Source organism: Thunnus albacares, chromosome 12, assembly GCF_914725855.1.
Source record: "Thunnus albacares chromosome 12, fThuAlb1.1, whole genome shotgun sequence".
Lineage (NCBI taxonomy): Eukaryota > Metazoa > Chordata > Actinopteri > Scombriformes > Scombridae > Thunnus > Thunnus albacares.
This window is the reverse complement of record NC_058117.1, coordinates 20,472,610-20,493,355: the sequence shown is the minus strand read 5'-3', so window position 1 is coordinate 20,493,355 and position 20,746 is coordinate 20,472,610. Positions and strand designations below refer to the sequence as shown.

The following is a 20,746-nucleotide window of genomic DNA, read 5'->3' as shown; positions in this document are numbered from 1 at the left end:
CTAAAACAAATAATCTTGATCAATGTTGAGTCCAACTTTAAACAGTTGTAAAGAGAGCAAGTCAGTGCCTTTATATGTTTATACATTTAACAGTGTCAGAGCAGTGGCTGTTGATACAGATATGGGGTAATGGACAGTAGGAAGGAAGGAATTAAGGAAAGTGGAGTATTCAAACACAGATGAACTACCAGTGCTTTCAGTCATACATACCGGCAGCATCTGGGATGAGAGAGCAATGAGAAAGACAAGAGTAGAGAAAACCAAGTAAATCTTATCCCCCATTCATTCTTCTCCTAACCAAGGGGTGAAATTTGGAAATGGCTTACTGTGTAATATCTCTGGGGCAAAGATAGCAAATTCCCAAGAAAAATCCAACAAACTTCTTACCGTACAATCCTCACTGACACTATTCAATGACCTTCATATGTCTCAAATGTTAATCTGCTTTCTATCTTGTTCTTAAGGGAATATTTCAATTTATTCTCTTTCTTGCTGAGAGTTATATGAGAAGATCCATACCACTGTCTTGTTAGTTCACTAAACATGAAGCTGTTGTACAGCCAGCAGCAAATTAGCTTAGCTTAGCATAAAGACAAGAGCCAGTGGGAAACAGCTTGCCGAAGATATAACATGGTAATTAGTGAGGTGCTGGTAGACAGATTTTTTTTACCTTTGGACAGAGCCAAGGTAATCATTTCCCCCTGTTTCCAGTCTCATGCTAAATACACTAACCAGCTGCTGGCTGTCTTCAGTACACAGACATGAGAGTGATATTGATTTTCTCATCTAACTCTCGGCAAGAAAGCAAATAAGTATATTTTACAAAGTGTCAAAGTTTTCCTTTTATTATCTTTACCCGTGGTGCATAAAGTGATCTCCAAGATTATTGTCTTGGAATGAGGGTTGATTTATGCAGCGCATATACAAAAATATTGTGAACACAAACTGCACAGTTTTAATGAGATAAAGAAATAGAGCAAGTCTGATAGACCTAGATCAGAAAATAACAGTTGCTTGTTTTATTTGAACCTAATTATGGTTACAAGTGGGTGAAGTTTGCCACAAGGGACAACACAACAAGTGCAAGAAAGCCAAGACAATTAAAGTAAGTTATTTCAGAAGTTATTTCAGAAATCAATTTAGGGTACTTTTCTGTTACTAATACTATTTTAATTGTCCTGGTGGTTGGGGTGTTGTAAACCGCAACAATCTTGCTCTTCAAACTGATAAAAGAGGTGTTAAGGAGAATTCGTCATAACTATTGGTCCCAGGTTGGGATGATATAGTAAAGAAATGTACCTAAATTGGAGCGGGTGTTCGACCGGTCCATTAAGGCTTTTTTTCCAGGGTTGTTGAGTATGGATCGTTTAGCCAGAGAGATGTCTGCTGTGACCCGTGTAATAGTAATTCTGGAGAGGAGACAAAGTAACAGGCATTATTACACAGTCATGATTTCCATTATGTTTTATTTCCACATAAACGGTGTCACACTGAAGAATTTAATCAGAACTTACCTGCCTTCAAATCGGTGTTTTAAATAGTCAAATAGTGCTTTTTGCATCATATCTGTAACCTGAAATTAAACAAAAATCATGGATTTCAAATAGAAATTCCCCTTTATTCAAATTCAACACATAATATCAATACATTTTTAATTCTAGATTAAGTTTCCCATATTTACAACAATGTTATAAATCATTAATTAAGCACTATTAACATGTGTGACAGGCAGACTCACCTCTAAGCCCTTCAGTGATGGCCCCATTAGAACCACAGGACGCATTGTAGGCACTACATCATACATAGCCACCTGCTCCCCCTACACCCACACAGAAACACAGGTTTAATTCAGTATATAGCCACCTGCTCCCCCTACACCCACACAGAAACACAGGTTTAATTCAGTATATGTAATACAGTATATCTTGTCTGGCTATAAATGCATGTTTACACTGCAAGCAACACATGACTGAAAGTACGTTCATTTTTTAAAAGTTGAAAAGCCACAGTTCATGATGTACACTGACTATCAAAAAAACTTTTTTTTTTTAGTTTTTCTCAGTCATATTTCTGTAGTTTCTTTGTGTCTCTAACAATGTGATTGTGTTTAATAAACAGATATTGTGTGAAGCATACAGCAGCAAAGAAAATGGTCAAAAAGACATTAAAAGGTTCCCAATTGACTCCAGCTTTTAAATGAAGGTGATTTATGTCTAAAACACAGAGCATATTAAATAGTTGCATCCATCACTAGATTAATGGATTTTATCTTCTGTAATCAAACACTGTGCTGCAGGATGATGAACTCTAGGTCATTCTGTGGTTAACACATACATACTGGACTCTTGTCAAGACACAATCCCTGGAAATGTATACATTTTTTTTTTTCAAGTTTATTATTTTGCCATTCATGCCTTTATCTGACGGTTGACAGTGTAGAGACATGCAGGAAATATAGGGAGGGAAAGGGACATTATACAATAGTCCAAGATCATCTATAGCAGCCATCATACATATCACCACAGTCCAGGCAGGTATTCGTATACCAACAACTGTAATAAAAATAAGTAGTGAGTATACTGCACATCCCCTATAGTAACCATGTATTCACCATCCCCTAGTCTATGTATTTACCCAGACTCCCCACAACCACTGCATCTTGTTTAATTGAGTTATTGCCATGGGAAAAAATGAGTTTTTTGCTTGGTTGGTTGTTCTGATCCTCCGACCAGAGGGGAGTGGCTGGAACTCTACTGAAAGTGGATGGGACCTTGTCTACCTACTCAGCCAGCCTGGTCAGGTACAGGTGGTGCAGGTCAGCCTGCTGTTCCCCCATGATTTTCCCGCAGGTCTTCACAGTTTTTCCTAATTCGGTCTTGTGAGTGATTTTGGAATGTCCATACAAGCATACAATACAATAACAAAGAACGCTCTCAATAAAAGATTTGTAAAATAGAGTGAGAATTTTGTTATCAATGTTAAAAAAGTTGAGTTTTCTAAGAAAGTAAATGCGCTGTTGGCCCTTCTTAGAAATACATCATCAGCACATTGGTCCCGGAAGAGTTTTTGATCTATAATAAGACCAAGATACTTGTATTCCATCACCTCCTCTGATCCTAGATACAGCAGGTGGTGGAACATCACATCTAAAATCTAAATTCAGCTCTTTGGTCTTGCATGTGTTCAGATTTAAATGTGAGGCAACACATCAGTTGACGAAGTCATTTAAAACTAGACCATGTTCGACTTCATCCTGCTTGATTAGAATGACCAAGGCGGTGTCATCTGCAAACTTAATTACATGGCGTCCAGGGTATCTGCTTCGAGAAAAGTACAGTGTGTATAAAATATAGCAAAGGTGCAGCACACTGCCCTGTGATGTGCCAATAGAGGTAAAATGCACCTCTTGAACATGGTGTTGCCTACCCTTACCCTTTGAGATCTGCCCATAAGGAAATCCAAAGTCCATCTGATTAGTTTTGAATCCTGTCCAAACTGCTCTTTCAGTCTGTCAGCCAGGATTAATAGGTGGATTGTATTAAATGCAGAAGAGAAATCTGCAAAGAGGACTCGTGCCTTCTGCATATTTAAAATGGTATCATCTGTCACTCTTGCAGAGTGATAAGCAAATTATAGTGGGTCCAGGACCTGCTTACATGAGTTGATAATGTGAGTTTTGATAATCCTCTCAAGTGATTCAACTACCAGTGAGGGAAATGGGCGTGTAGTCATTAGGACTGGATGGATGATGGACTTTGGGAAGGCGGACCACGATTGATGTTTTCAACAGTGACAGGACCACCTGGGTATCCAGTGTGTGTTGAAAGAGGGAGTGCTCATCCCACTCAGTGTTTCAACACCCTGCCACCAATGTTATCGTGCCCTGGGCTCTTTCATGTGTGAGTGCTCTCAAACACTTGCTGCACCACCTCCTCCTTGATGATGAGTGTGTTGTGTGTGTTCTCCATCCCAGCATTGTCCATCTCTTGCCAAGCAGGAATGTTGTGGCCGCCCCCCCTTCTTGGAGTGGGTGAAAAATTCATTCAGTTTGTTGGCTAAAGAGAGGTACACCCTCTCATCTGGACAGGTGTCCATTTTTTTCCCTGCCATAAAGGGAGGGGACATTTGTCATGGTCTTTATGCCAGCCTATGCAGCACTAGTGTTGCCCAGGTTACTCTGTACCTCTGTACCTTGTCCCTACACTGGCATTTGGCCTCATAGATCTCCTTGTTTACCTTCCTCTGTGTCTCCCTTTTGTCCTGCAGGCTCTGGAAGCAAAAAACCCTCATTTTCTCATTTAGCACCTCCTTTAATCCTTTAGCCACCCACGGCTTGTTCTTTGGGTACACTCTGTTGGTCTTTGTTGGAATAATCGCACCCACACAGAAGACTATATAGCCCAAGATAACTTCTGTCATCTCATTTAAATTGGCAGAAGTCCTCATCCCACACCTGGATCTGCTTGTCCACAGGCTTCATCCTCAGAATCTGTTTATAGGTGGGTCTAAGTAAATGGGCTGCATTTATATAATGCCTTTCTAGGCCTCCGACCACTCAAAGCACTTTTACACTACATGCCAACATTCACCCATTCACACACACACATTCATACACTGATGGCACAGGCTGCCATGCAAGGTGCCAACCTGCTCATCAGAAGGAGTTTCTAATCATTCACACACATACACACTCATACACCGATGGCACAGTCTTCAGGAGCAATTTGGGGTTCAGTATCTTGTCCTTGGACAAGATACTGGACCAAGATACTGGACCCCACAACTGGAGGAGCCAGGAATCAAACAGCCAATCTTCCGATAGGTGGACAACCAGCTAAGAAGGACAGTATTGTGCTCTGAGCCACCAAGGGGGGCCTTAGAAATGGATGAATATGCCTTAGGGATGGAGCCATAACCTAAGTCAATGGTTTTGTTTTTTCTTGTAGGGTAGGTGACATACTGAGAATAGGGAGACAGTGTGCATCAGGGGAAATTTCATCAAATTCTTGGGTAATACTAAAAATAATATCTGCTGCCTTATCAGTATTTGCTTTTCGATGGATATAAACAATTGTGAGAAATATTTGTGGGAAGTCATTGAAGATAGGAGGGTTGCATGGACACTGATAAGAGTTCAATATCAGGGGTACAGATCTTCCTCACCGTGGTTGTTTTGCACCACCCGTCATTTATCATGACGTACACGCCCCCTATTTGCTCCTTGCCTATAGTCTCTCTGCATCGGTCCATGCATGTGATAGTAAATCCGTCTGGGTAAACGTTAGAGTCCAGCACAGTCTTGCTGTTTGTTTAAGAAAATAATGGTTGGGAGCTGAACTTCTGTTTTCCTCCCTTAAGTTTTTGCTGCACCCCTCCCTTCTTTCCTCTTTTCCTTTTGTGTCCATTATAAAAAGAAAATTCCTTGTAATCTCCACAGGGATGTTTGCATCAGGCTGATTCTAATCACTTGAGTAGGAGCTATGTTGCAGGAGGAAGTCTCTGCTGTAGCGTATGTGTGAATCCAATTTGCCAGCTGGTTCACCTGCAACGTTGTCTGCAAACAAAATAACTCCTAGTGATAAAACTAATCCCCGTATACTCATCATGATGCCTTGTAGTCCGATGCATGAACAAGCACATCGACAATGAACGACAGATTTGTAAAGACAAGAAACAATAACAAACATGACTCAGACAAACTGTGCTGCTGGTCACCACAGTGCAGAGCCTACCTTCCCTGAAAACCAATCAACAACATTGTAATTATAGAAACTCAGGTTCACCCTTTTATACCGCAGTATAACACCTTTGTTAATGCGAGGTTCAGTGGCCTGTGTTTGACCCATTGAGGGTGATGGGAAATGCAGCTTTATCCATCATCACTACATCTGTCTGAAACTAATGTACATGTGGGCTATTGAGTTTTTCTCAATTGTATTCAATTAATGCTGACTAATTAGATCTCGGAGGCTTTGTTAATCCATGAAAATATATACAGTGTACAAAATACCAAACAGAGCCTCATGTCAACATGTTGCTTGCAGTGCAAACATACAGTAGGTTGAGAGTGGATTACATTTAATTTTAGATAACGAAAAGCAATGCGATGAAAGAGAAGTGAGCAACAAACGTTCAGCAACACTTACCGGTTTCTTTTTCACCTGCTGATTGGCTGTTGGAGACAGGAGAGATACCTGATGTTAACCAATCACCAATCAGCAAAAAATAGGAGAACAAACAATCCTTTTACACAATTTCAAACACACACACACACACACACACACACACACACACACACACACAAACACACACACACACTGACCTTGTGAAGGAGGGGTATATTTCTTTGAGTTCATATCTTGAGCGGCTTGAGATGCTGCTTTGCTGAAATGTGACAAAATGACCTAAATTAACAGTCAGTCATTCATTCATGTTGAAAATAGAACGCTATACTGTATGTCTGATGCTCTAAGATACTGTGATATAGCATGTATAGAGCTTTCAGAGTAAATCCCCTTTAGTGATTCAGAACAGTTGCCACCAAAGCCAAATATCCAAGATCCTCTAGATGTGTTTCTGTCACACTAACTAGGTCAAGTCAAAATCTTGCAGTGGGCAGTGGATCCTCTTGCCTGCCAGGCTGAGTAAACACAACCAATGCTGTAGGTTAAATTTACTATCCAATGTTTTCCTTTTGGTCAATCTATTGACTTTTGTTTTGTTTGTATGTGTGCAGGACCAATAAAGATTATTATTTGGATTACAGTACACTAATACAGTAGACTTGTCTGCAACAGTAGTATACAACAGTTCTCTATTGAAGCCAGTGGAAAGAGCAGCATGTTGTACGTACTTGGCTAAGGCCTTGGCAGCTTTTCTTGCCTGGACCTCTCTTCTGATGAGAATGGTTTCCAGATTGACTGGACTGGGGACAAAGCCCACCACACCATCCTCCTTCACCGGCCGTCCAATCCACCAGTCATTGTTAAACTTCTGGTCATTTCAAGAGAAAAGAGAGTGTGTATTTAAGGCTTGTTTTGGCTAAAGAAAAAACTCAATTCAGCAACTGCATTTATGTCATTTTTATCTACTGCAATGTGTATCAAAATCTTAATGCAGAGTGTCATGCCTTATAAGACAAGTCCTGGTAATAACTCCACCTGTATGTAACTCATTTATGTATGTGTGTTTCTTTCAAACCTCTTTGACATGCAGGAAGTCTCTGGCCTCAAAGGTGACAGCCTGGCCTGGCACGGGGACGCTGTCGTCGTCTGCTGGCGTGTAAGAGAAGTTGCAACGTACAGCAAATGCCACTGGCTTGTACTGGGGACACAGGACAGATATTCATAACAAAACTACTAACGAATTTCTCAAATATCTTAATTCCTACTTTTCACCCATACACATGTTCACACAATTGAATCATTTTGCTCAATTACAATTGATTACATGCAGTGCATTATTTTGAATCTGTACATTGAAAACAATCTTTCAAACATCCAGTAACAACTAGTATTGTAACAGAGAATCAGAGCTAATGTGAAATGAGACTGATAAAGAAACTTGCTGCCATTTTCATGCAGAAACATTTTCAGTACTACATTCTGTAATCTGCCCAAATGTGCTTTTAAAGCATAATATTGTTAACTAGATGATACAATAAATCATTTCTGTGCACGTGTAAATATGTACAAAGCTGTTCATATTCTTTTCAAACCAACATAGTTACATATTTAGGATAATATTGTGCAGTGCATGCCTGGGAGTATGGCCATGTACCTGTATGCATGCTGTGCATACACACTGAGTGTGTGCGTCATGTTTTGTATGTGGGCATTGTGCTTTTATTAACTGCCACAATCTGCAAAAACAGCTCTGCAGGTCAATATTAACAATTTGTAAACTGTAGCTTATGATCTTAATCATTTAAAGGAGAAATATCATTCTGAGCTCTGCACTTACATTGCAGGCATACGAAGCTCAGCAGGAGTCATGGAGAAAAAAAGTGTGTGCACAGAAATGAATAAATCACACTGTGGAATTAATTGGTGCACACAAATTACTAATTTGTGGTCTCCTATTCATGTGCACAAATTACTTAATTTGTACTCTTGATTTTTTCTGGTCACAAAGTAATGAATTAATGAATGAATGCAGTATTAAACATTTTTACATAACTTAGGGGATATAACAGATAATGTAGTGTGGTTTAACAGGCAAAATGTCAGTTAGATCCACATATCCTCATCCAGTATCAAACCAAAATTGAATGAAATCCAAGCGTCTCATTTAGATTAGATTGTACATGGACCGACAGCAGTAAGAACTATAGTTACAGGTTCTTGTGGTTACTCCGGTCTGTCAGGGAGGTGCACATAGAGTTTTAGCAGCAAGCTGTGGTATTGGGGTGCCAACAGATGCTGCATTTATTCAATTGTACCAATCTCATTAGGTTATCACATCTGTTACATTTGTCCTTGTCCCCTCAACACTGAGTTGTGAAACTAAATTGGACATGGTTAGTTTCTGTCACACTGACTTACTGGGTTACTTGAACAGAACAGACTCATCATTAATGTGATTAGAAACATTTGTGCTTGTCCTACTATGACAAGTCAAAATGTGAAAAAGACTGATTCCTTCCTCTTTGTTGCAAAGTACCTACTGTATGCTTTCCTCTGATAGAAAGCCTGTTGGCATTGTAATCCTATCAGAGTCAAATGTCAGTGGCATGCCGATCAAGCTGCTAATTACTCCACTTTAGAAAGATGAGAGTGTGGGGTCAGCAGGGGACTGGCCGTGTTGTGTTTGCTGCCTTAATTACAAAGCTCCATTGGGAGCACATTAAATCTGTAGGGGAGGATTTAATTGAATATTCAATGGGACGTGTATCAGCAGGCGTCGCTTAAAAGGCAAAGAGAGGGGACTTTAATATCAGCTGTGATATTTCAATGTCTTTTTGTTTAATGACCTTCATGGTGATTACAATATGCCAACAGAAAAAGAGCAATGTATGCATACACCTCCTTCAGTACATGCATACACCTCCTTTGGTGTGTGTGTGTGTGTGTGAGTCACACTAAAATGTGATTTTAGGAGACAATTTAGGAGATTGCAATGGCTCAGCTTTGACTTGACCTCATATCATATTTCTTCAACTTTTTAAGTTTAAGAGGTTTGGAACTGTTGCCACTGTTTGCCACTAAAAAGCACTCCCCAAATTGTTCCTCAGATATTTCACACGATGTGCCAGAATTACACAACTTAATTAAAGCCTGATCACTAATGGATTTTTGAGGCCAGGACTGATATCTGATAACGATATATATATTTTGATTTTTTTTTTAATATAAACACATAACATAAATAAATGCTTTTGCTAAGAATCCCTTAGATTTTTTTTTTTTAAAGAACTTGTGATCAAGTTATCTCTCTTCTTTCTATATAAAGCAAGGAATCTCTGTCTGTATGTATGAATGTAAGTTTGTCCTTCGCATATCTCAAGAACTGTTCATCCGATCCACTTCATACCTGGCAGGTGGATTGCTAGGGATACAAGGAAGTGCAATGAAGACGTCTGAAGTTATTTGGATGAGCAGTTCTCAAGAAATATATAAAAATACCTCATAAATAACGTTGATTTGCTTCTTCTTCTGCCCGTGGAGTCAACAAGCAGAAATATGGACAGTGCCACTCTGCCACTGCAATCCACATTGTGGTCAGAGGTGGGATTACATCCATAGTGCTAAAACCACTCAACAATGAATTCTGATTTCATGTTATTGGACATATTGTTTATACACCTACCAGTGTTAGCCTTTTACCAATTACTAGCCCGTCCATCAGTTTTTAGTGTCCCCTAGAAACATCCTTTGTGTTGTAAGACTTCAATTGTTGGGTGTAGCATTTCTGAAGTATATTTGTAGCATGTTTCTTTATGGCACAAACATGTTGTCAAATTGGGGATTTTTTTTGTTATTTTACTCATTTGCAGTATTTTTATGTTTTGTATGTGTTGTTAAGGTGGTGAAGATGTTTTCTTCTTATGTTTTATCAAATTGCAGTGCATTAAGCTTGCTCCACCACCATAGTATGCTAATAAATAAAGGAAAAATGCAAATAATACTTTAAAGGGTGAGTCTAGATTTATAGTCTTGACTTGCGAATGAACTTTAAAGAATTTTAAATAAAAACATGCTGGAACAAGCAGTACAGAAATGAGATTAAGTGATTTATCTCATCTCATTTGCACATCAGATTACAGGTTATTGTCCTCATATTTTATTTTAGATTCTAAAGCCGACATATTCAGCACATTTTGTGGTGAACTGTGGTTGCAGACAGATGGAAGAAGGTGTCAGAATTCCTCATTATTATTCCTCTGCAGACATTGAGCACGTAAAGAGATGACTGGACTGAAGATTGCAATTACTCATTTTAATAGCAGAATATTGCTCTGCTAATCCGATGCCCTGATATCTGTGTTTCCTGTCTGTGATGTAATCACGTCCTTGAGAGCAGCCTCTGTGAAAAACGAGTCTGCGAAGGTTGCAGTGGGTTGGGTCAGGTGATACCATGATGCAACAGTGAGACAGTACCTTGGCCTTCTCCAGCTGCACCTGGGCGTTTCTTTCCTCAACGACATCCGAGTCCTGACGCTCTCCCTGGAGGAGAGACAGAGAGTAACGACAATTAGTTTAATCAGTTCACTGCATTAATCGCTATGAATTGGAATTACAACTGCATTGGTATTATAGACTGATTAGCAGAGTTGTCTGTTTCTTTATAGTTGTGGATAAAGATTTTTTTAAATAAAAGTGTAAGAAAGGACTCAGAGAAAGAGAAGTATGTGACAGCACATGTGAAAATCAGACTAATTCAAACTAATGTTGGGACCACTAGTCAGTGCATTCATTATTTGTTTTTATTTATTTAACGAGGGAAGCATCACTGACATTAAAATCTCCTTATCAAGAGTGTTTTAGTCAATTAGTCACTGACTAAGACACAAAAGAGAAAACACAAAATATATAATGACATCAAAATTAAAGAAAAAAAAATCACAACAGCCAATAAGAATGATATAAAAGATGCCATATTGTAATTATTGTGAGGTGGCATTTTAAGGACAACCTAAGAACAATAAACACATCATGATTCTAATGTACCCCAAAACAGCAGCAGCCAGATGACAAACCAGAAATGTTTTAAAAGAGTACTGGAGCAATTCATTATTGCACTTCTATGAAGTTGTGAGAGACAGATATTGTGAGGAAAACAGTGGTCAAAATTGATGCGGCAGAGACTGAGATGTCCTGATTTTCAGTCCCTATGAGTCACGCTCCAAAAACACTGAATTCTACACTTCCCACAATGTCCATTTTTTAAAACTCCATGTGCTCAGTTTCTAATTTGAGTAATTTCCTCAGACTTGCTTAAGTTCTTATAGAGCAACAGAGAACTTTATACAACTGTTTTCACAGGCTGTGTCTTTAAATGTAAAAGCGCCTTTCCAGCTGTGGAAGGAGAAAATATATAAGAAAGGCATTCAGATAAACAAATTGGCAAAAAGAAGTTACACACAAGATCATCAGGAAAGACACAGTGTTAAAAGTAGAAAACAAATGCAGTAAAAGAGAATAAAAGACAAAAAGACATACTCTCATTTTAAAGAATCAGATGAGGATCTGAGCATCAGTTAAAAGCAGCTTTAAAAAGGTGAGTTATGAGAGCTTTTTTAAAACTGGGAAGGGTAAATGAATAAAATTGCATTGTCTCAATTAATAAATTTCCCCAAATGTCTTATAATCCTAATAATAATGCCAATGCAAACAGAATCAACACTTCACTGTTAAGCTTACGACCTATTATGAATAACATCTCCTCGACATGCCTTCTCACTGACTATCCCTTTTCCCAGAACCCTTCTGCCTTTAATTGTCAGAAAGCGATGCAGCAAATCCCTCCTGGGACAGTCAGGTTTATGTGCCATGTGTCCCAGAGATTAGATTGTCCCCTCAAAGACATGGTAATTAATGCCCTCTGTGTCATAGCCAGGAGATGGCACAGCCCCCCTGCGTCAATCTGGCACTCAAGATACACACTTGCATCCCAAAGTCACAAATCAGCTCTCTCGCTGTCACCAGTCTGCTCAGTATGATGCATTTTAACAACGCAGTCCTTGGTGAGCCCCATAAAATCAGTATACTAAAATCTAATCTCAAATTATTTTCACATACACTTGTACTCTATTATATTCATGAAACTTTAATAATAACTTTATAATTTCATACTGTATTTTATATTTTTTATTTGCTGACATTTTTCTTTTTTCCCACACTTTTCTTTGTAAGCTGCTTTCATGATAACCAGCTTCAACCTTTGTTATATAATATTCGTTTGGCAAACTTTTTCGTCTTCATTACACAAATTAATAACAATTTAGGGTTCAATGTCTTGCTCAAGGACACTTCCAACATGTACAAGGAGCAGCTGGAAAAAGAGAAATTGAAAATTTGTGAATCTTGTAATGAAACATTTTTGTTGACAGATTGTTGATTGTTGTATCAGAGAGATATTTTTTCACCTCAGCTCCATTTTCAGGATTTCACTTCAGGTTATTTCTCTTTAATGAGTTTGGATCATTAAGGTTTACGGCGCAGAACAAAAGTGAGAGAGAAGTGACTGAAATGATGTAGATTTTTTAATTGAACAGATCTTTGGTAACATCCTGTATGATTTGGCAGGAGGGAGACATGAGAATACATCAAATTTTATTCAATATAACTTAAACTGAAGCTTGGTGGAGTTCACTTCACTCTGCTGCAACTGAACCTATTAAACCCTGTTTCCTACAATGGCATTCATATAAAACTAATGTGCATGGGCAAATATCTTTTATAGGAAGCTTGCTGCCACCTTGAACGTATCTGCTACTGTTAACTGTCTGGACAGATTAAACAAATTAGATATAATGTGTTAATTAGGAAGGTTTGAAGGTGCTGGAGGATTTTTGAAGTCTGGAGAGAGTGAGGCTAGCTGTTTCCTGCTTCCAGTCTTCATGATAAGCTAATCGCCTCTCTGCTCTAACTTCACACTTAAAGCACAGACATGAGAGTGGCATCGATCTTCTCATCTAACTCTTGGAGAGAAAGCGAATAAATGCATTTCCAAAAAATATTGAACTATTCCTTTAAGATTTTGGAAAAATTGTGGTCTTGATTAAATATTAAAAGAGTCAATTTGAAATCTTCAATCTTCAATCTTCTTCCTATTACTTCTGTGCAGCATTAGAATGTCACACAAATGTTGCCATCAAATATAAGTAGTATATTATAAGTATTAGTATATAAATATATTTTGTAGGACACAGGGTTTCCCTCTTTAACGCTCATTAAAAAAGGATCATACTGTAAGAATACACTGGGTAAATCAAAGCCACACTTGTGTTCACTGCTCAGATGTCATGTTCAAACAGCTAGAAACAATATCCCGTTGACTCTCCTTTACCACTTACACACTCCTACTCTATAAGTTATTCCAAATGAGTGAACACTGCGCTGCCTGACACCAGTGAGGCAGTGTGACTTTGACGGATGATGGATTATGCAACATGTCTATAGGCCAGTAGTTATGATGGACCTATTTTCAACTGCAAACAACTCTGTTTTAATAGCTTGTATTGTGAAATTAAGTGGGAAGACAGAGGGAGTGAGCTGAAGGACGGGAGGATGGGAGCTGAAAGAAAGAGAGGGAACAAGAGTAAAGAGTGAAGTGAGGATACATGTTGGACAAAGAAAGAAAAAAAAAACCCCAAATTGATGATGGAGGTTCAGAAAAGACAGGGTATGATGAGTGAAATGTGAAGAGGAAATTCATGAATCGTAAAATTATAAATCAAGGAGGTGAGATTTCGAAAGTGTAGATACATAAAGTGTGTGGTGAAGTTTAGTGACTAGACAGAAAAGAAGAGTGTTGATAGCTGATCAGCATACACCTGCATGGATGTATAAGACAGTTTGCTGCACTCTTGCATATTATATTAAAGGCTGGAATACAACTTTAAATCATAGAGTCCTCCTGCCACCAAATTAATGATATTAAATTAATATTTGGGATCCCTCTGAATATATACTAGATTTTTTTTTCCACTTTGAATTACATATTTGGAGGTCTTCTCCAACTCTACAATATGTTTTATTCCTAGTTTATTTTTTATCTTTTATTTTAATATGTCATTTAAAATCCTATTTATATATAATTTTATATTGTATTTGTATTTGCATTTCTTCTGTATCTTATCTTAATGCCCTTTTCTTACTGAATGTATGGCACTTTGAATTGACCTTGTTGATAAAAGGTGCCATACAAATAAATTTGTCTCACCTACAGTATATGCGTCTTCTAACAGACATGTTCATGGACTTGAATTGAAAGGAAGAAACCCATCCAGAGTCAGAACGCATCTCCATTTACTAGATAAAGAAGTGATCAACATCAAAGAGAAAGCTAGGTAAAAATAGGTCAAAATAACACAAGAAAGGCGGCGTGGTGAGAGGAAACACAAGTATAAAAAAGACTATGAATTTAAAAACTATGAATTTAACTACAAATGTAACTATCACTAAAAATTAAATGTAATAAGTAATAAATAATAAATAGTAAAATAAAAATGGTCAAATGCTTAGAAAGCAAAACTGAAATTAACTGACACCAAAATGCATTTTGAAATAATGATGTCAAGTTTAACTAACTTGAAAAAATGGAGTACAATTATATATCATATAAGGGGTGGAGAGAATAAGTTACAGAAAAGCAGAAGGATGCAGTCGAGACAGTGTCAAGATAGAGAATTCAACGTGATGAGGAGGGAATTGGAGAGGAGGAGGATGTAAATCTCCCTGGGGCAGAATTATGCCCAGGCATGGGTTTTTGTTTACCCATGGCTGGTGTAGACATCTGTTCGCACAGCACCCGCCTCTCATGCAAGCCAATGTCACCCAGCCAATAGTACAAAACGCCCCCGCTGAATTACTAAACAATATTGAGCACGCTACTGCAGGTGACTAGAGATGTCTGGGAAAAGGAAAGAACTACAAAAATTAGGGATTTACATGAATTGTCAACTGCTTAGATAATCAATGAATTGTTTCAATCATTTTTGAGCAAAAATGTCAAAAAAATCTCTGGTTTCAGCTTCTCAAATTTAAGGATTTGACGCTTTTCTTTGTGATATTTGAAAGCATTTTGATGGTTGGATAGAACAAGCAATTTAAATACATCACCTCATATGGCACTGAGAAGTTTTAAAGGATATTTTTCACCATAAATCAAGAAAATAATCAGAAGATTAATCGAAAATGAAGAGTTAGTTAGTTAGTTGCAACTCTACGGTTCAAATTCAGAGCAGCTTTTGCAACATTAAAAATGGGCTTTGCTAATCATCACAGAACATTTCAGTTAGATGAAACTATTGATCAATAATACCCAGAATTCCTGTTCTGCACAGTATTTCCCGTTTCTTATATCCATATCATCTCTGCCCTGTAAAAGTGTCCAGTAAGTCTCGTCTAATTTTCTAATTCACTCTTTTTTTCTACTGCACTTCTTCATTCATCCCTCCATCTCCATCTCTTCACCAACAACCCCTTCCTTTCCCTCCCATCCCAACCCATTAACGTGATTACGTGACTCAGAGGGTGGGAAAAGGAAGGTGGAGGACGAAGATGATGGGAGGAGGGTGGGTGAACAAGTAAAGCCACATTTTATCGTGCGCTACCTGAAGGTGACTCCTTTCCTGCTCAAAAGCGTTTACACAGCTCTTTCGGCACACGCCAAGGGAGTACATTAGGAAAGGAGCATCTGATTGGGGAGATGGACTCCATCCCTTAACTGAAATAATCAGAGCCATCGAGTCGCCAGGAGCCAGCTGGCTGGCCTGGAGCACTGCAATTCCCCAGAGGACAAACAAACTCTGGACTGGGTTTTAAAGAAAAGCTGATACAGCTTATGTTCACATTAAAGATGTTTGAACCAGTTTATTCCAGCTCTTTCTTATTTACTTCTTCATTGTTGGATTTGTTTAAGAAAACTTTGCATGAACCTTTTATTCAGTTCATTCAGAAGCAACTACAGGGGAAAAAGTCCTGAGAGGCACAGTTTTGTGGATTTTATGGGTATCATGGGAATAAAAAGCAACTACTAATGCCTGGAAAGACATGAAATAAAGGGCGAACTGCTATGTTTACTGATGCTCCTATTCAGATGTTTCTTCAGCTGTAACCAAACAACGGACAAGATCAGTGATGACAAAATGAGCAGGTCTTTCATGCTAAGCTAAATGCACAGGTAGAGAATTGAATTTACGATGACCCCTTAACAAAGCCTTTAAACTAACAAGATGAGAGGTTATTTGGTCTATTCAAATAAGTTACATACAGCATGTGTCCAAATGCCAAATGTTTAATTGTTCTGCATCACTTGTGTTGTGCAAAATGTCTGGAACAAACAAAAGAGAGTATTGTTGTGTGCAAAAATGCAACAAGTAAACATCTCCACATATGCTTCAGACAAGAAAAAGAAAAAACACATGACCTGAGAACCTGTAGCCTGTATGTTCAAATGTTTTTGGAGTCCTTCATGTAAAACACTTGAGGCACCTTCATGTTACACAGACACTTCTTTAACGTTCATTCGATTCAGTTTATTAGATGTTTCGAACTGTTTTATTCACTGTATGAAAGACAGTCCTGAATGCTTTGAAAGCTTAGGGAAGTGGCTGTGCGGTGCTCTTTAGTGGTGGGGAAGTCAATCCAATGTATATTTGCCAAACCAACCTGTTAGTCATCATGCTTTTCTCTTGTAAATCCACAACATACTGTTTGTAAGTAAAGCATAAGTCTCACCTTTGTATGGCTTGTCTAAGTTAGGTTTTGAGTACTGCCAGAATAGTCTTATTACTGTTTTTTTCAAACATTGAGGAAAAAACACCCATTACAACTGGATTCCCCCCATCTGCCTCAGGGGGCAGTGATGAGCACTGAGCACCAGAGTGATAACGCTCTTGAGAGCATACTTTTGGCCTACGTGGACAAGCCCAATAATAGAAAGTGTATTCAAGTATTTTGTTTCAAGGCCTAAAGGATGAGGATAGAGTGGTTGGTTTGGCAAAGGTGGGTCTGGTTTCAATTAGGAGCTTCCAAACGAGGCTTAGTTAGACTCTGATAGCAAGCAACACAAGTTTTAAGAGAGTCAGACAGAAAGAAGGAAAGCACATTTTTTATCAAAACCAAGTTCAGTTAACGAAAATGAAAGAAAATGCACTTTAAATGTCTACTTGCTGCAAGTTTAACATTAAAACACATTCTCAACATTGTCTTGACAAGAAAGTTGTTCAACTAAAAAGGGCAAACTGAACATCTGTAAGACTGGACTGTATGCCTCAATGGCTACAACCACAAACATAAGACCCATGTTGAAGCACAATTCCAAAAACATTTAATATGGCACTTTTATGGAATTATTTGGAGCTTTAAAGGAAATGTAGTAGACACTGGAAAGCTGTCAAAGTGGTGAAAAAGAAAATATGTGATGGATTCTCAAACAAAAATCAGCCATCTCTCCATCCTACCAACGAGCAAGACACTTTGATTCAGCTGTACGCCCGGCTTGTTTTTCTGTTTTCCTAATTCAAGACCTCATCCATCTTCCATCTCCTCCAGCTGGCAAGCTTAAGCATGAGTAGCAATTATCCATTGCACCAGATAGTATACATTTGTATCCCTAAAGATACCATTCCAACTGCACACTCCCTCAAAAAAATGGGCAGATCCATGGCAGTTTCCATGGCAACCATTGAAAGAAATATGCCACCAAAGCATAAATGACTCCCACTAATGAAATTCTTTTCCCATTGTCACTTGCTGTGATCCTCAGAGAAATACACACAAGGATACACAAAAGGAAAAAAAAAAAATCCTCCACACCTCCAACTCTTACGTCCTCAACTCTAGGTTAATAAATAGTGCTCCACATTGTTTAGCAAAATCCACTACATCCTTATAGACTAATTAAAGATGCTAGCAGTAATTGAGCAGTACATATAAATCAATGAAGGAGCCATTGAGGAGATATGGAATTGACAGTTAGATCTCCAAAGAGAATGTCAGTATAATTAGGTCAGCTTGAGAAGTGTTCGCCATCACTGCTGCTGTACCTTTTTCAAAGCCAAAAGAAGTCAAACATCTAAACTGTCATTCAAGCCAGTTGACACACTTACATGTCATTCACATGAATAAATAAAGTGTTTACACATTTCAAATTGACACAAAGCAGGCACATTCATAAATGGCATAAATAAATGTTTTATATAAACAGAGAGGAACAGATGATCCAATGTTCCTGCTTACCCTGCATGGTATGTACATGCTTCTCACACAGCTCAGACTCTGATTCAGCATCAGCATGAAATTTAAAGTCCCCTTCCACTCAAAAATATGTTTTATTTTTTTGTTACTTCAGCTGGATGTTTGATCTTCACTGTGCAGAATGATTTATGTGCAGGGTTTGACACTAGAAGGTTGTTTTCACATATATCTGATGAATGGGGAAAGTCTATCTCTGCTCATCAAAAATCTGAGTTTAAGATTGTATTTACAGGCAGGATTTGTGACATCACAACTAGTTTGCAGCCAATCATGGTCCAGTGTGCAGTTTACACAAGCCTCCAGTGCATATACATCAAGAATGGAGTTCAGTGAAGTAGGAGACATCTAGTGTCCAGCAGTTAAACTTTTGAAATGAAAAATATTTGCATATTCATGGCTTATGGATTTTTCAATGAGGGAAAAGGAAGAGATGTCATTTTAAGGATTTAAATTAGGTAATTGGACTTTTATTGTGGAAAAACCATATCAGACCCATATTATCATTTCAAGCAGACTATTTTTATATATCTTACAACGTGTCTGGAGGGGATCTTTAAGTATCAAAGAGTTCACATGGAAGTAGCAGTGTATGTGAAAATGTCCACAGAGACAGAGAGAGCACCAGAGTTCAGCACCTTCTTATCTAGATGAAAGGTGGGTGGCAGACTAAAGGGGGTGGAGGTGTGTGTGTGACTCTGTGTGTCTGCTTACTTGGGTGGGCAGTGTTATTCTGATTGTTTGCAATGGGAGATGCAGTCTATGTGTGTGTATGTACTCTTGCTACTCACTCTGCCACATCCCTGCAGCCTCTTGTGCCTTGCAGGCTGCCCCCCCAGGTGCTGCTGTTATCTATATCTCATTTGTAGCTACGAAAAAGCCAACTAGGGGTCAAGAGTTTCCACACCATTACATCTGCTACAGGCCTTCAGCCCCATGACAGTGTAGTATCTTGTAAGCTGAGGCAAACTGACAACCATACGAATAACACTGAACTCCGGAGCTTGGCTTTTGATCTGCAGCATTGTTTGGAAACAGCTTGACACTTTTACTTTCACTGCCAAATGAGTTCATCATCATGCAGGATTTTATCATTTACTTTGGTGAATCTCAACTGGAAAAGGCTCCAAGTAACTATGATTTATCATATCCAAGCTAACCCTTTTATCCAGAGCTTTCGACTGTATCATGCAGTCTTCATCAGCTGATGGAATACGCTCAGTTGTCATGGTGATAGTACATTAGAGTAATATCTATGGCAATCGAGCAAACTGATGATGTTGCTGATAAAGACCATGTGATACGGTTGAAAGAGGAAAGAGATAGTAATTGGACCTTGAGTTGGGATTGTTTCCAAGCTCAAGAATAAACTTCACTGCTTAATGCTTAATTTTAAACTCAATCAGCTCAAACTGTGACTAATGACTGAACATTAAGTCTCAATAGACTTGTGAAGAACAGCTTAAGAGGAACAGCTGGCTCCGGGAGTATTTTTCTGAACTGTAAACTCCAATTTCAAACTTGTCTTTTAGTGATGTCCTCAATGTTCCTGAACATAGAAAGATGGGAGTCTCTTGTATAGTTTTGTGTCAGTATAGGTTTCTCCTATCGCCATTGAGAAATTGTTTTTTTCATTAGTTTGTGTGGCTCTAAACACTGTGATTCCCGTGAGTCTTAACTGCTATTCACAGAACTCTTCATTGCACTTGGTACAAAGCTCTGCACCATAGTTGCCAAATTCATCCAAAATCCAAAAGAGAACTGATCTGAACTTCGTTATGGTTAAACAAAGTGGAATTGGTGTTTGGTGTTAAACTTGGTGACTTGATATTTCCTACCAAAATGCTCTTTAGAAGTTGTAGTTGACTTCTCTCTGTACATTTTTTATACACACTTCTACACTTTGACTTTTTATCATGAAAGAACCAGATAATTTCATACTCAGTTGCTCATTTTTTTGTGTTGATGATCCAATCAGGAGAATTTCATGCCTGTCAAATCCCTGGAGCTGCTCCAACTGTCAGTCACCTGAATGATCTATGCAGCAAATTAACAGGACTTTTATCTCCGCAACACCAAGATCATTCTTTCCACTTCCCAACTCCAGCGGCTTGTCCATGCCACTCTTCTCTGAAATTTGAAAAAACAAATAAGATGAAAGTGTATTTGAAACATGTTACCTTGACTTACTCTCTTAACCCTTAACTGTATATGCTTTTATCTTCAATAGCAGGCACAGATGTAATTGATATTGAAATCCTTCCATATCCAGAATATACGCAGATATCTGCAACCAAAGTCTGTACACTCAAAGCATCTCTATC

General features: G+C 38.4%; 1 protein-coding gene across 3 annotated transcripts in view; it reads right to left on the bottom strand.

Annotated features, from left to right (window-relative positions):
- Positions 1–20,746, bottom strand: part of cacnb2b (calcium channel, voltage-dependent, beta 2b) — a 31,547-nt gene that overhangs the window by 6,544 nt on the left and 4,257 nt on the right. For 2 of the 3 annotated variants that reach the window (XM_044369444.1, XM_044369443.1), the window contains exons 2-9: positions 10,599–10,664; positions 7,201–7,323; positions 6,854–6,993; positions 6,323–6,384; positions 6,147–6,172; positions 1,739–1,819; positions 1,515–1,573; positions 1,300–1,409 (exon numbers count right to left, since the gene is read on the bottom strand). In XM_044369444.1, coding sequence (XP_044225379.1) covers positions 1,300–1,409; positions 1,515–1,573; positions 1,739–1,819; positions 6,147–6,172; positions 6,323–6,384; positions 6,854–6,993; positions 7,201–7,323; positions 10,599–10,664 — 667 coding nt within the window. Of the gene's footprint in view, positions 1–210; positions 220–1,299; positions 1,410–1,514; positions 1,574–1,738; positions 1,820–6,146; positions 6,173–6,322; positions 6,385–6,853; positions 6,994–7,200; positions 7,324–10,598; positions 10,665–20,746 lie in introns of all 3 variants that reach the window. The other variant, XM_044369442.1, reaches the window with a different exon arrangement.